Source organism: Alosa sapidissima, chromosome 24 (genome assembly GCF_018492685.1).
Source record: "Alosa sapidissima isolate fAloSap1 chromosome 24, fAloSap1.pri, whole genome shotgun sequence".
Lineage (NCBI taxonomy): Eukaryota > Metazoa > Chordata > Actinopteri > Clupeiformes > Clupeidae > Alosa > Alosa sapidissima.
This window is the reverse complement of record NC_055980.1, coordinates 5,564,845-5,577,536: the sequence shown is the minus strand read 5'-3', so window position 1 is coordinate 5,577,536 and position 12,692 is coordinate 5,564,845. Positions and strand designations below refer to the sequence as shown.

At 43.6% G+C, this 12,692-nt stretch overlaps 2 protein-coding genes across 5 annotated transcripts in view; both read right to left on the bottom strand.

Moving 5' to 3' along the window:
- Positions 1 to 5,340, bottom strand: part of capn15 (calpain 15) — a 40,778-nt gene extending 35,438 nt beyond the window's left edge. The window contains exon 1 of one of the 3 annotated variants that reach the window (XM_042082141.1): positions 4,858 to 5,340. Coding sequence is in view for 2 of the 3 variants with exons in the window: in XM_042082138.1 (XP_041938072.1) it covers positions 825 to 1,006 (182 nt within the window). In the remaining variant the exon portion in view is untranslated. Of the gene's footprint in view, positions 1 to 824; positions 3,099 to 4,857 lie in introns of those variants that run through there. The other 2 variants (XM_042082138.1, XM_042082137.1) reach the window with 2 other exon arrangements.
- Positions 1 to 12,692, bottom strand: part of eps8l1b (eps8 like 1b) — a 28,433-nt gene that overhangs the window by 8,951 nt on the left and 6,790 nt on the right. The window contains exons 11-19 of one of the 2 annotated variants that reach the window (XM_042082143.1): positions 12,675 to 12,692; positions 12,336 to 12,456; positions 12,176 to 12,225; positions 11,840 to 11,942; positions 10,343 to 10,465; positions 9,862 to 10,003; positions 9,364 to 9,529; positions 9,024 to 9,156; positions 8,653 to 8,775 (exon numbers count right to left, since the gene is read on the bottom strand). The exon at positions 12,675 to 12,692 is cut by the window's right edge and continues 131 nt beyond it. In XM_042082143.1, coding sequence (XP_041938077.1) covers positions 8,683 to 8,775; positions 9,024 to 9,156; positions 9,364 to 9,529; positions 9,862 to 10,003; positions 10,343 to 10,465; positions 11,840 to 11,942; positions 12,176 to 12,225; positions 12,336 to 12,456; positions 12,675 to 12,692 — 949 coding nt within the window. In that variant the 3' untranslated portion in view covers positions 8,653 to 8,682. Of the gene's footprint in view, positions 1 to 8,076; positions 8,776 to 9,023; positions 9,157 to 9,363; positions 9,530 to 9,861; positions 10,004 to 10,342; positions 10,466 to 11,839; positions 11,943 to 12,175; positions 12,226 to 12,335; positions 12,457 to 12,674 lie in introns of those variants that run through there. The other variant, XM_042082142.1, reaches the window with a different exon arrangement.

Sequence of the window (12,692 nt, the reverse complement as noted above, 5' to 3'; positions counted from 1 at the left end):
CCTCCTGCTAGCTCCACCCTCAGACATTCAATAACCCAAGTGGAGGCTGGATGCAATAGATTCATATCTGCGTTATTTAAGCATGAGGTATACTAACACTGTCATTAATCACTTCCCCCATCACCCTCAGAGCTTTTGCTCGCTAGCTTCAACAGCGAGACTCCCGTGTCTTACTGAGCATAAACTCTACACACCCAGACTATCAAAGGGAAAAAAATCTAGTCTTGTGATATGTTCCTACACATTCTCTACAAAGGTGCCAGATAGAGGAGTATATGTGCTCTTTGCAGGAACCCCTGAGGACATAGCTGATCAAGCAGGTGTTGCCTGCCCTGGCTGCTAGGTGGGCTACCGAGGAGGGGACTGCCAGTGTCCCTCTCCACTCCTCTCCAGCTTCTCAAACATTGCTTTGTGTACCTGCGGCTTTGTATGCCAATTTGAGATGACTCAGATCTGACACCTAATAGGAAACAGTGAAGGCAGGTCAGGTCCCCCAACAGTGGAGTTTACCTCCTGCAGCGCTAAGAAACAGGATTTAGCCATTGGTTATCAAACACTTGACAGAAATCTGCCTAAAAAAAACACACCATCTAACTGATTCAGTTTGGTGAAGCAGCATGGGTATCATTCCCCAAGAGACACAGACACGGGCATACAGAAACAGAAACACACACACACACACACACACACACACACACACACAGAGAGAGAGACACACACACTGGCTTCTATCCAGGCTTGTTGTATTCAGAGGTCTGGGTAAATCTTGTGTGGGTGAGACTGTGTGTGAATGGAAGCAGATGCCTTCATGTGGGTTAGGTTACCTGCGCTCTCTGTGTGGTACAGGAGGATTCTGCTGCTGGCGCGTGATGAAGGTGGTCCCCCACACTGGGCTGCTATGGCTGTTCCTTAGCCAGCCTACAGAGGGGGCGCCCGGATAGGGTGCCGGACGGAACCCGTGTTCCGACTCGGTCTCTGCTGTAAGCGAAGAGGCTGAACTTCCCATTGCCACGACAACTGCGAGCAAGCTCCGTACAAGGTGTTTACCCCTGTGACAGGGCAAATATTAGCCGACTTCTTTCTCTTTCCTCCCCTGAGGGGGTGAGGGGATGCTCAGTTCTGAGTGTGCACACACACACACACACACACTCTCTCTCTCTCTCTCTCTCTCTCTCTCTCTCTCATACACCAGTACAGGAGCCACAGAAAGTCATGTGTTCTCGACCATCCTGAAGCCCCACTCCATGACCTAGTGGACGGACTGAAGTCACTCAATGAATCTGAGCGACAGTGGAGGTCAGGAGGCCATGCAACATCAGGCTGAAAAAAAAGAACCTTCAGTCTCCGAAATATGTTTGAGAAAACACAGAATGTTCCGGAAAAAAATGGCAACCAATAGTCCATGAAAAATGACAAGCATTAGAGTTGTAATCTCCAAAGAAAGTGTAACTGACTCAGGTCATGACCATATAAATGACAGAACAGATCCTCTTGATGATGATGATGATGATGTGTTTCTCTGACTGACCATACAGGTTGGCAATTGCAAGAGAACCACAATGCATTCAGAGACAAGTGCAGGGTTAAAACGCCTGTGCTACACTCCAAGAGCTTCAGAATGCATCGTCTTGCTGCTTCAACGAAAACTCTTTGGCGCTGTCGGTATGACCCAGGCTCATCTTTCTCCAGCTGCTGCGGGGATTACTGACTATCACGCGCAGACTGTCCCAAGCCCACTCCTTAACGGATACGGTTTCAGTCTTTTAATGGAATGTCTGTTCCACCGCTTGCATGTGTCGCAAGTTAAAATGCATGCCAAAAAAATCAGGCTATTTTCTCTTATCAAACAGCAATCCAGCTACGATGGTAAAAACACAGCAACACAGCTTAAGTAGAGGGGGTTTCAAATAGGGACTTTCGTTGGAAGACGAGGGTGGAAGGTGTAGTTTGAAGCGATTAGAGATCGGCGTCCCGTCTCGCTTGTCAAATCCAGACTGGGTCAACGGAGGATGCGAAGGATAAACTACGGATTCTCCTCAAAACACGCTAGATATTTGGCATCTATTAGGCACCACAGACCCGCGGATAACCCCTTCCTTCCCCCTGCTTACTTTCAGGAAGAGCTGCCTCCTCGGAGACAACCGGAGGTTCCGCTTCTGCTCGACTTTTATTACTGCTACACTGAAATACGCATGGGCGAGAAATCGCTTCTGTTAACGGTCTGTAGTAAAACATGGACAAAAATATACAGGTTTCTGATCGCTACAGTACATCTACATGCATGTTAAATACTTTGGTTGCTAACTATTCTATCGAAGTCAATGTTGGCTACATAAAGGCGAACAGGTCAACTGATAATTTTGGGTGACAGTAGGCAACCATCCAAATAAAAAACAGTGCAGCGTGCAGGCACAAGTACCAATATTCCTTGTCCCAAGCGACATAAAAAAAAAAATCGCGTTGTAGTTTTAGAAGAGACACTGAGTGTAAGGCCTTGGATGATCTACTGGAGTCTCAGTGTTATTTTTTTTTTTAAAACAAAGACAGACATAGCACTGTGCTTCATGGATAAAAGGCTTGATTGGTAGGAAGCGTTGGCGAAACGGAGTCGTTTAAATAATAAAACACGTTTCCCAGTTCAGCAGTCTGTCAGATTTCTTACTTGAGCTCAACGTTCACCCGTTCGGGATATTTTTTGGAGGGCAAAGCCGCCCCGCATGAGAACCCACGATGCGTTTAAACGTCCAGATGTGAACGAGTCCGTCGGGATTTGGTGAGCTTCCAGATCGATTGTTTTCCACCGGTCCCAAACTGGCGTTTTCTTTCCATTATGCCCCTGTCCAAGATGCTGCAGCCCAAAGGCTCCGGTTTACAGACGTCCACACATACACCACTACCCACAGTGCATCTCTCCAACACAGTCCTGTGTGCGCGACTGTGTGCGTGTGCGCGACCTTGATGTTGGTCTTTGCAGAGGAGGTTGTTTTCATTGCATTATATTCATGGTTTTCTCTTCTCTGGGGTTTACACTCGCTCGATGATAAGGGCAGCGCGCGCAGATGCAATCTCTAGCTGCCCAGCGGATTACTGCCAGTCAGCAGCGCACATGCGCAGTGCCATCAAACCGGGCGACGGGGCGTCTATTCAAGAGCTCGAACCGCACAGGGACCGGTTCAACACAGAGGGAGGTAAGGCATCTAACGCCACTAATTACGTGTACAGTGACGTAAAGTGAAACTGGGGAGAAAAAAACTTAAAGGATAAATCTTGCATCAAGGCAGATAGAAGAAACAGTCCTAATAGAAGAAACTGGCACTGTGAAAGCAATGTGAAAGCACTGTTTGATCATGATCAGGCCACTGAGCTAACCTAGATTCCCTCATTTTCTGTCCCACTCTGTGCACCCACAAGAGCGCACGCACGCACGCACACACACACACACACACACACACACACAAACTGTCAAAACAGAACTCATGGTCTGGCTCACAGACCAAAATCATAGGACTAACATCTCTTGTTCTGAGGCCCATAAAGCATCTCATGCAAACACAAGCTTGCTGGAATTTCTGTTAAGCTACTTTGTGACAGACTAGGGTTTATATAACAACATAGACCTATTTAGCTCAGCAGCTGCAATTTACCAAAGGTCATTCAGAGAGCTGCCATTCTATCATCAAACTTGATTTCTCTCTGAATAACCTGGCATGAATAAGAGAAGCCTAGTCCCTAAAATGCAAATAATCTGAGGCCTGTGTAATGGTTTCCGGTAAAACCACATATTTTATGGTTACCAGCATTGAACTTAAAGTGACGTATAGTAGGCCTACAGGTGCTACATGTTTGAACGTTTGAGACACCTAGCTATTAGAAATGTTCTACATACCAAAAAGAACAAACACAATCAAAAATCCACTTGTTGAAAATGCTATCTATAAAAGTCAAAATCTCTTCACATATATGAATGTATATGTGAAAAGGATTGAGAGAGAATGCCTGTGATCTCTTTAACACATAAATCCTGATGAGATAAAGCCTATGTATGAGAGTCTCCAAGTGAATGTGTGTGTGTGTGTGTGTGTGTGTGTGTAAATGTGTGATCTCAGACTTTAATATGAAGCTGGTTCAACATAATTCTTTGCCTTCTGATTGACATAAACAGATGACACACACAGACACTCAAAACCATGGGAAAGTAGCCTAGCCATACACAACCACTCCTTCAACACCACTGAGCTTCTTTGTTACTGTAGCACCTGTTACATTTCTAGGACCACCTGCCATATCTGGGTAAGTGAGAGACTGACAAACAGAAATGTCCATAGAGAGACACAGAATGAGAGCAAGACAGCTAGGAAGTGTGAGAGGCCGGTCAGAAGTATCATTTCTAATAAACATAACGAAAAAACAATGGCCAATTAACACTGCAATACATCTTAAAGATAGCCTACAACACAAATGCTTACACTGTGAAACTGTCTAGGTAGGCTATGCCCTCAGAACCAAGGAACTGACTAGTCAAGAAGACCATAGGTACATTAGCTGTAGCCCATGGCTAACCTCAGTCTAATAACTAAGGGATTGTTTGTTTAGGTGTCGTCATTCACATTTCCCTCTACTGATTTTAAACTTATGAGCAGCAGAAGCGCCCCTTAAATTCGTGGCGGGAATTCCCTGCCGATACGTCTGAGGGAAGTTGACCTGGAACAGAAACCTAGCGTTGGTTTTTGTGAAAACCGGTCCACTAGGAAGAGACATCTGTAAACAAAGGCGGCGAAACGATACTGATGCCTTTCTTGTAGTAAGCTTCGCCGCCTTGGATACAATCCGTTTAGCCTACTGCCCAGATTACCTTACCTGGAGAGAAGGTGTTGAAAGAAGATCTGAAGTTCCAAGGCGAAACGGAGCTCCCTTTCTTTGATTGTCGACCGGAGGGCTGTAGCAACTTTTCCTGCCCTTCCAATTATCTACAGGCTCAAGTTATTCTTTCATTCTCTCCCGTCTAGCTTCATGGGAGTAAGCATCATCACACAACTTTGCCCTTTTTCCGTCGATGCATGTTGTCGTCAATCGATGTTCTGAGGTCAATGACAGGTTTGTTTTTTTTCCAGACCGTCGAATTCTGTTTCGTTTTTGAATAGAGTTAATAATCTTGTACGTTACCTCAGTCACCCTAGGAAGGCGATCGCTAGGGAGCAAACTAGAAAGCACTCAACGTGCTTTGCGTAAATCGTAACCAGAAGCCTCTCCGCATGTGGTTTCGTCTTCGCATTGAGTGTTGGAGAATATGGATTTTGGAACGTCATTTCCCACAATGCAGCGGTTAAACGCTACAACAAGGATATCCGGAGGTTGCTGTCAAGCCAAGTGGAGTTGGCTCCAGCAGATCCCCAACGGAGGGGGTATAACGAGTGAAATCTCAGCACGTGTGACATCTTCAGTAACTCAGTGAATAGGTCTATCAGATTAAGATGCCTTATTTAAGCAAATTGCGGCGACAGCGGAGGGTATACAGATAACCACGTTTCCGTCATCTTGGCTTGCCAACCCATCTTTTTTTCTGAAAGGACATTTCCCCCAGTTAGCCTGACCCTGAGAGGAAAAAAAACCTGCCAGCTCTTTGATAGTCTACACGATTTGGAAATTGTTGAACTTAGTCTAACAATGCTATTGGTTTGGGTTGGCATTAAACATTGCTTAAAGATTTATCCAATTTCAGTGGATACATGTAATAGCAATGCCCGATACATAGCCTACCTAGCTTATTTTCAATGGTGCGAGATTGTTGCGATGGAGGCACGCCACCCAGTGGTTGGCCTATCAAAATACATTTCTTGGAAATTAGCCTACTTGATGTCTTCCTTTGGAAACCAACAAATCCAGACATCTGTTCAGATATTTTAAGCATATTTTCAAACGAAGACGAATTTGCCTTGTGCTTGACAACAACCCAGAATCTTACATTTTCATTGTTAACACAGGGCACCAAGTCACAAAGTTGCCTGACAAAATTGATTTTTTATTAATGTAATGTAGGCTAGTCGCATCTCTTCCCTTTAGGTTTTACTACCCTAGCCAGTTGAACCCTAAGTACGCCTGTAAGTGCAGCTTTTCCACCATGTTCAGTGCCTTTGGATTGCCTCCACTTCCTTCACCACTGCTTTATCTATTCCCCAGCCCTCACCTTTCTCTGTGCAACAGCTGAGGTAATGTCGATCTTATCAAGTAACTGTCTAGTCAGTTTTTTTTTTGTGCATTTTCTAGCCCTCGGCTACTTCCTTCTGCAACCTTCTGCAGATCTCCTGGCATCATCATAGCTCATCTTGAGGTCACATTTGTTGTTTCTGTGTCAACTTCCTCTTCATCTACTCCTTCCACTCTAGCTTACCGTTTGCACTCCTTTCTCTCCTTTGCCACTCCAGTCTTTCCTCCTCAAGTCTGCTGTGGTCTAGGGCCTCCAAACAACTCCTCATGTCTTCATCCTGTCTTACTCTCTCTTGCTTGTCCCATTCAATACTCAGTGCTTCCTCCCTCTTCTGTTCCTCTCTTCCTCAAGGTGTTTCCTTTCCTCCTCTCTCTTTCTCTCTTCCTCGTCTTTGATTTTTCACTGAGCATTCAGATACAGTTGATTGGTGTCAGCTGATTGCTAGCAGGCTGGTCACCTGAGTCTGATCTCTCCTGCTGTTGTCAAATGTGTGATATCCTGCCCCGCATGAGTAGCTGTTTGAGTGCTGTGCTTTTCAGCAGGGTATCTCCACAGATTTTTTGATCCGGTCTTCTCAGGTGAACAGAACCAGAGCGTATTTTGTTAAGTCCTTCTGAGTCCACTTCAGGGTGTTCATCTCTTCCTCTGTGAATCTCATGCCAAACCTGATGACCAGCAGGAAAGCATGGGGGCCAAAAACGGACATTCTCTATCTCCTCCTCAGCGTTTTTGTACAAACTACGGCTAGTTTTTGAATTGTTGAATAAACATGCTCACCAGAATTGCAGTTTCTTACGTCAGTGGTCACTTCTAGGATCTTTTTCATATAGTGCTCACCAGAGAAGGATACACAGAATGGCTTTAATCGTAGTATGACGTTCATGACAATCTGACATACTCATAATTAGTTGGATAACTCATAAAGCACAATTCTTTATGAAAGCACCAAAATCACCCTAGTTACAAACTCAGGGCTGTAGTATAGGTTAGAGGAGCCTGAAGCAAACTGTCCTATTTGATTTCCAGTTCAGACAGGAATTAACTCTTCTCACTGCCTCGGTGGAAGTGTACAGTGGCTATCAGTAGGCTGGTGTTATACCGTGTAACAGCAGGGGGCTAAATATGGTACCGTGTTTAGTGCCAGCAGAGCCATGTCAAATTATTCAAACACAGTAGTTCCATAAGACAGTGCCACTTGTTTGCTCACGTTGCGTAGATGTCAGATGTGATAGGAAAATGTCCACTTACTGCAGGTAGCTACCTAGGTCATGTGATCTGACTGTCACTTTTCGGTATCTGCTTAAGGATCACAGATACAGCAATTACCCCAACGTGTTTACAAAACAATTCAAGTCCACCCTATGCTTTGAGTCCTAGAGAACATGTTTTTAAGTGATAAAAACAGGGACATGTTGAGTGATATGTATGACAACAGAGTATAATGTTTTGAATTTAGGTCCTCTACAACAGCTGCAGTTGATTAAGATCTCACTGTGCAGTCTTGTCTTTCAGAATGTCTTCTTTGACCTGCCATATAGCTGTACTTGGGTGAAATTTAGATCAATGAAATTGTAAAAACACTTTGGTTTGTATTCATTGAAGAGCAACATTTTCAATGAGATCTCACCTGAGCCCATTGAGTTTTTTTGGGGGGGGCTTTTTATGCCTCTAATGACAGGACATTGAAGAATGACAGGAAGTGAGTGGGAGAGAGTCGGGGTGGGATCCGGAAAGGACCACGGGGCGGGAATCGAACCCGGGTCGCCGGCGTACGGTGCAGGTGCCCCAGCCAGTTGCTTAAGATCTCAAAATACTCTGTCTTTCTGCTCAATCGATTTTATCACCTTATTTCTACTAATAAACAGATGAAATTTCAATAAAAATCTGATTTATTTCTCAAATACATTACATACATACATACAAAGACATTTTCCTTTGGGACACACACTGAAGACTATTATAAGCTGGATTTACTTTCAAAGTGGGCAATGTAACCTGTGGAATATCTGGAGACTAAACAGATTAAAATGGATGGAAAGGGTATGACTTCATGATACATTATCATTATTTTACATTTTTAGAAATGAAGACATCCATTTAACTTTATCATAGTGAGGTGTGTTAACAACAGCTTTTTTAACAACAACAAAAGTTTCAATGTGAATGACATAACATTTAATGAGTTTGCACACATGGTCTTATTACATTCATTTATTAGTATTTGCCAAGAGGGATGAAAGAATAATGTTTTGTCTGATTAGAAGGAAAGCAAATAAGCAACAACATACAATGAGTACATGACCATTCACTCTTCCATTCTCTCAATCATTCACCCTTTCTCTGTTTGTGTTAAATAATCAGTGTTTATACAATGGATTTCTGGATTTTCTTTAAAATGGATGCCTGTAGATATTGGCATTATAAATAAGCACTCTACTGTATATAATTGTGTGTGTGTGTGTGTTTGTAGTGTGTAATTATAAGGTTAGGGTTCCACTCTCAAGTTCAAGGTCCACCTTCATCTTTTGTTTCTCCATCACAGCCTCAAGCTCTGAAGCTCTTCTTTCATCCTATGACAAGTGGAAACAGATGACATTTTAAAATGTATATGAGTATGTGTTTGTTAATGTGTACACCATGTCTACTATTATACAGCACTGGAGAACAAATCAGTAAAACAAAAAATGAAGTAAAAATAACCTCTTTCCAGGGTTATGCTAGAAAACACTCTTTGTGTGTGTGTGTGTGTGTTGTGTGTGTGTGTGTGTGTGTGTGTGCGTGTGTGTTGTGTGTGTGTGTGTGTATGTATGTGTGTTACCTCCAAGAGAGATTTTTGCACTGTGATCTGGCTGTAGACTCGTGCTCCCTCATCAGGAATGACAGCACGAAGCTCCTCTTTGTTCAGTGAGAAGAGTTGGGCCCCATTCAGCACACCTAAACACTGCACCGTCCTATGCATTCACATGCACACAAAGCATAGGTTAGTTAAACCCGTAAGGAAAATGTGTACACACAACTCTGTGTAACATCCATGCATGGTCTCCAAAACTTTCATCTGAACACTGATTAAAATACACTATTAAAATAATATATAATATTTAAAAAAATGCAAGTATGACCAGATGGATTTTCTCTCTCTCTCTGTCTGTAAAGCTTACGGATCACTGAAGCCTTTCCCCCGAAGCCATGCCTCCACCTCCGTTGGTGGTGATTGGTAGTCGAGCGGAAGCGACGTCTCCGCAGAGCGATGGATAACCAGTGGGCGGGACAAACCTGACTTCCCATTGGTCAGCCTCTGAAGCAGCTCATCATTTACCTGCATGACTGAAAAAGAAGGGAAAGATAAATGGATGGATGGATAGATGGATGGACAGTCATAAAACTATATTCATCATAACCCTCTGCTCTGTGTATGTGTGTGTGTGTGTGTGTGTGTGTGTGAGTGAGTAAGGCTGTGAGTGTGTGTGTGTGAGTAAGGCTGTGAGTGTGAGTAAGGTTGTGTGTGTGGGGGAGTGTGAGTAAGGCTGTGTATGTGTGTGTGTGTATGTGAGTGTGAGTAAGGCTGTGTGTGTGTGTGAGTGTGAGTAAGGCTGTGTGTGTGTGTGTGTGTGTGTGTGTGTGTGTGTGTGTGTGTAGACACTGGTGTTGGGGCCTACCCTTGTCTGAGTCGGAGTCTGAGGGCATGTGCTGTGCGAGGGCGATGCTGCGAGGCCTGTGGGCGCTGGAGTCCACGTGGAGGGTGGGAGGGGTGGCCGGAGCGTAGGAGAAACTCTTGGGCATCGGAGGAGGCGCAGGAGCCTGGAGAGAAATAGAAGGAGGAAGTGAGAGGAGGTGGAAATAAGGAAGTTAAGAGAGACAGACAGAGATGGAGAGATGGAGAAAGGGGGCGATTTTTTTTTAATCACATTTGGTGAAATCTTTCATCAGCAACATTTTGTTGTTTTCCCCTGCTGATCATAACTTTCCATTTTTGTGTTGTTCCTTAGAGGACTGAAAAGATGGATGGAGATGATGGAAGACACATGATGAAATATGTTGCAATGCCATCAGTGCCTTGGCTGAGCAGTGCATCTGCACAGGTCTGTGTGTGTGTGTGTGTGTGTGTGTGTGTGTGTGTGTTTGTATAAAAGTTTTTACCTTAGGTGCTTTATTTGTAGGACTCTCAATGTGGGAGATTGGCTCCAGGATGTTGAAGGGCACAAAACCAATCTCATTAAATCGATTACGAACCTTCCACCAACGTTTTGACGCCTCAACCACCTGTGAAATACAGCATGAGCAAGAGGAGAGCAATCAGAGAACATAGAGAAAGAATGAGAGGGAAAGAGAGAGAATATAAAAGATTTATACGTACATGATCTCTTTGTGAGACATTTGTAATGTAATTTTGTGTAATGTAAAGAAATGTACTTGCTAAACTAAACTTACTATTTTTGGATTGTTTTTATGTAATGTTTGTACCCAGACTGAAAACTAATAGAACTAAATCTAATAATACTAAACTAAAGCCTAGTTTACCCTTCATGAGAAGTTAACAGTTTAACAGTCCGATATGATAAACAAAGAGGTGTCCTTTACTGAGGATTCAGCATCTTTGCTCAAGGGCCAACTGACTGATGAGCCACGTGATCTCACACACAGTCTCTTTTCCTCTCTTCCTCAATAACAGCCCATTGCACACAGGCAGACAGGGTGCACCCGCACCACACACACACACACACACACACACACATACACACAGTCCAGAGATAGGGATTCGAGTCGCACTAACGTTGCATAAACAGTGACTTTCAGACTTGACTTGCGACTCCACCTCAAAAGACTTCAGACTTGACTTGGACTCAAGTTTCGAGACTTGTGAACAACATGTATTTCATGCAATTATTGCTTTTTTAAAATCTAGATTTATGCATGTATTTCTATTTCATTTTTTTTCAGTGCATATACTTTGGGAAACGTATGATGAGCTGCATGTCCCCTTTGCCATAATGTGCAATGTAACGCATGTGCTATGTGTGTGCTCTCACAGATAAAAACAAAATGCACTGAAAATGCAATTAAACTATTAGGAAAAAATAATATCAGAGTTCTTAATTTGTGTTTTTTCAGATTGCAGTAGACCCCATAACGTTATCCTTCAACTGATTTTGATACTGTACTGTATGGATGGTAGCTACAGGACATGCTTTGAATATTTAACAATACACTGTTAGGGACAGATCAATGGCCAGAGACATAAGACTTGACTTGGACTTGTGACAAAAGACTTAAGACTTGACTTGGACTCTCTCTCTCACAACAATAGAATAACATTTAAACTATTAACATTTAAGCATTTTAAGCTACAGAGCTACAGCTACAGCAATAGAATAACATTTAAGCATTTTAACATTTAACACACACACACACACACACACACACACCGTCAGGTGCACAATATAAACAGCATGCGAAGAATGCTCTCTTTGGCCTTGAAGGCTAATAAGCGTGATGGTAAGTGCCCGGGTCATTATGATGGTTTTAGCCTGAGGCCAGGGTGTGGCCTGGCAAACTGGTCTGGTCTATGGTAGTGTCTTCTGGTAGTGCGTGTGTGTGTGTGTGTGTGTGTGTGTGTGTGTGTGTGTGTTCATTTACCTCCAGGGTCTCCCCTTGTAGGACAGAAAGCTCACTGCTATTTCTGGCCACAAAGTCATAGCTGACACAATACAGCCTTTCTTCTGATGGTACACCACTATCCCTATAGGGGCAAGGCTATTAATTTAATGTGACTTCATTTAAACAGAGCTGAAGGGATCCACATATACTATTCATGATATTAGTATCGTTTTAAAAGTACACATGAGACATTTTGTGCATTCAATATAGTAGGTATTAGCTAAAGTAAGTAGGTAGCTAAATATTATAATATTATTATATATTGACTTGAAATATAAGTGATTTCAAAACTGTATTTAAAAAATAATTTCTTACGTTTGCTCTCTGGGTGGACCTGGCATCACTCCAGTTTTTACAGGTTGTTGCTGAAGAGAAATCAACAGAGAGGGATTAAGGGAGTGACGTGTAATCAGCTCTGATAACACGAGCAACAGCATCATCCGTCATGCTGGGGCGGTGCGGTTGTCGTGGTTACCTGCTGCTGCTCCTGCTCTGCTTCCTGCCTGTGCTGCGTCTCCACGGGGTCATCGCCCTCTGGCTTCCAACCGCCCAGGAACACAGGGTTGTATGGAGGGATGGGACCCTGCAGCTGGGAACTGAGGCAGAGATGAAAGGAGGGAGAGAAAGAGAGAGAGAGGAGAGAGAGGGCAAAGACAAATGAGAATGAATATGACAATTCAAATAATGAGTTTACAATATTTGTTTGTCTGTGTGTGTGTGTGTGTGTGTGTGTGTGTGTGTGTGTGTGTGTGTGTGTGTGTGTGTGTGTGTGTGCGCGTGCGTGCGTGTGCGTGTGCGTGTGCGTGCATCTCACCGTGGCTGTGTCCAGTTG